Genomic DNA, 1,288 nt, shown 5'->3' on the forward strand with positions numbered 1-1,288 from the left:
TGTAGCTCCATATGCAGTTTCAGGTATTAATTACTTATTTATATTATGTCTCAGTAACGTGTGAGCCTGATTCTTTTTTAATGGACCAAATATATGGGATTTTTTTTACAAATTTGAACATGGACCCTTTTATACCATATTGAACTGCGTAAACATCTCAAAAAAAAAAGAAGTCAAAAATAGCCATTTTATGATCTTGTACTTAAAAAAATAATCATATATACTCATTTTTTTTAGGATTCATACATGCATTGATCCAATCGAATAATCTGCGCTATCTATATGCACTTTCAATTCATTTTCATATAGAAGCAAACTTTCCAAATTAATAATCGGAACTTTGTGATTGTGTCTTGAAATTTCATTCTAAGAATTTGAAACTTTATAATAATGATTATTTTTTTCAATTGTATATTGACTAGAAAGTGATTATTTGTGGATATTATCCAATTTTGAGTTGTTAGAAAAAAATTACTACTTCGTATAATTTTAGTTATTTAATTATATTATGTCTCAATATCAGAGATGTGGTACATGGCAATACAAGAGTGGTACATAGAGCTGATAATTCCCCAGAAAGTAGCAGTTTAGGCCAAGAAACTCGTCTTCTAAGCAAGAATAAAGCATCTCATCATGGCCCTTCATCTTCAAGTTCGAGGTCTCTTGCTAGATCAAACGGTGGTGGTAGCTCCACGTGTACTACTTCATCAAGAGGAATGCAGTTTCGTAAGCTATCTGGATGTTATGAGTGTCACATGATAGTAGATCCTAGCAGGTATATTTTTAATTTTAATTTCATTTTTCTAATACATTTTATTTGTGATTAATAATCTTGATATATAGTAATAATGAGTGAAAATATTAATTAATTTTTTTTATAGGTACCCTTTACCAAGGTCAACAATATGTGCATGTCCTGAATGTGGAGAAGTTTTTCCAAAAATTGAGAGCTTAGAACATCATCAAGCAGTTAAACATGCTGGTAAATCTTTTATTTTCTTAATTTCTTGTTTTATGTTTGAAAAATCTCAAATACTCCCTTAAAAATAAGTATAAATAATTTTCTATAAAAACTTATATATATAAAATTAGTATCCTGAAAAACATATGCTTTAAGAAGTTAAATAGATACACTTAATAATATCAAAATGATTGTTTATTATTCGTATCTATAAGTTAAATCCTTATATATTATATTTTCTTTCCTAGTTATATTCATATTCCTTTTGTTTAGCTTAGGGAGGGGTGGGGGGGGGGGGGTTTGGGGGGAAAAACCCTTTTTGAAAAA

At 28.9% G+C, this 1,288-nt stretch overlaps 1 protein-coding gene across 1 annotated transcript in view; it reads left to right on the plus strand.

Annotated features, from left to right (window-relative positions):
- Window positions 1–1,288, plus strand: part of LOC102602448 (uncharacterized) — a 4,179-nt gene that overhangs the window by 435 nt on the left and 2,456 nt on the right. Inside the window, exons 2-4 of the mRNA XM_006342172.2 lie at window positions 6–23; window positions 524–775; window positions 882–982. Of these exons, the coding sequence (XP_006342234.1) occupies window positions 6–23; window positions 524–775; window positions 882–982 (371 nt within the window). The remainder of the gene's footprint in view (window positions 1–5; window positions 24–523; window positions 776–881; window positions 983–1,288) is intronic.

This window comes from Solanum tuberosum, unplaced genomic scaffold, assembly GCF_000226075.1.
Source record: "Solanum tuberosum cultivar DM 1-3 516 R44 unplaced genomic scaffold, SolTub_3.0 scf00032, whole genome shotgun sequence".
Classification (NCBI taxonomy): Eukaryota; Viridiplantae; Streptophyta; class Magnoliopsida; order Solanales; family Solanaceae; genus Solanum; species Solanum tuberosum.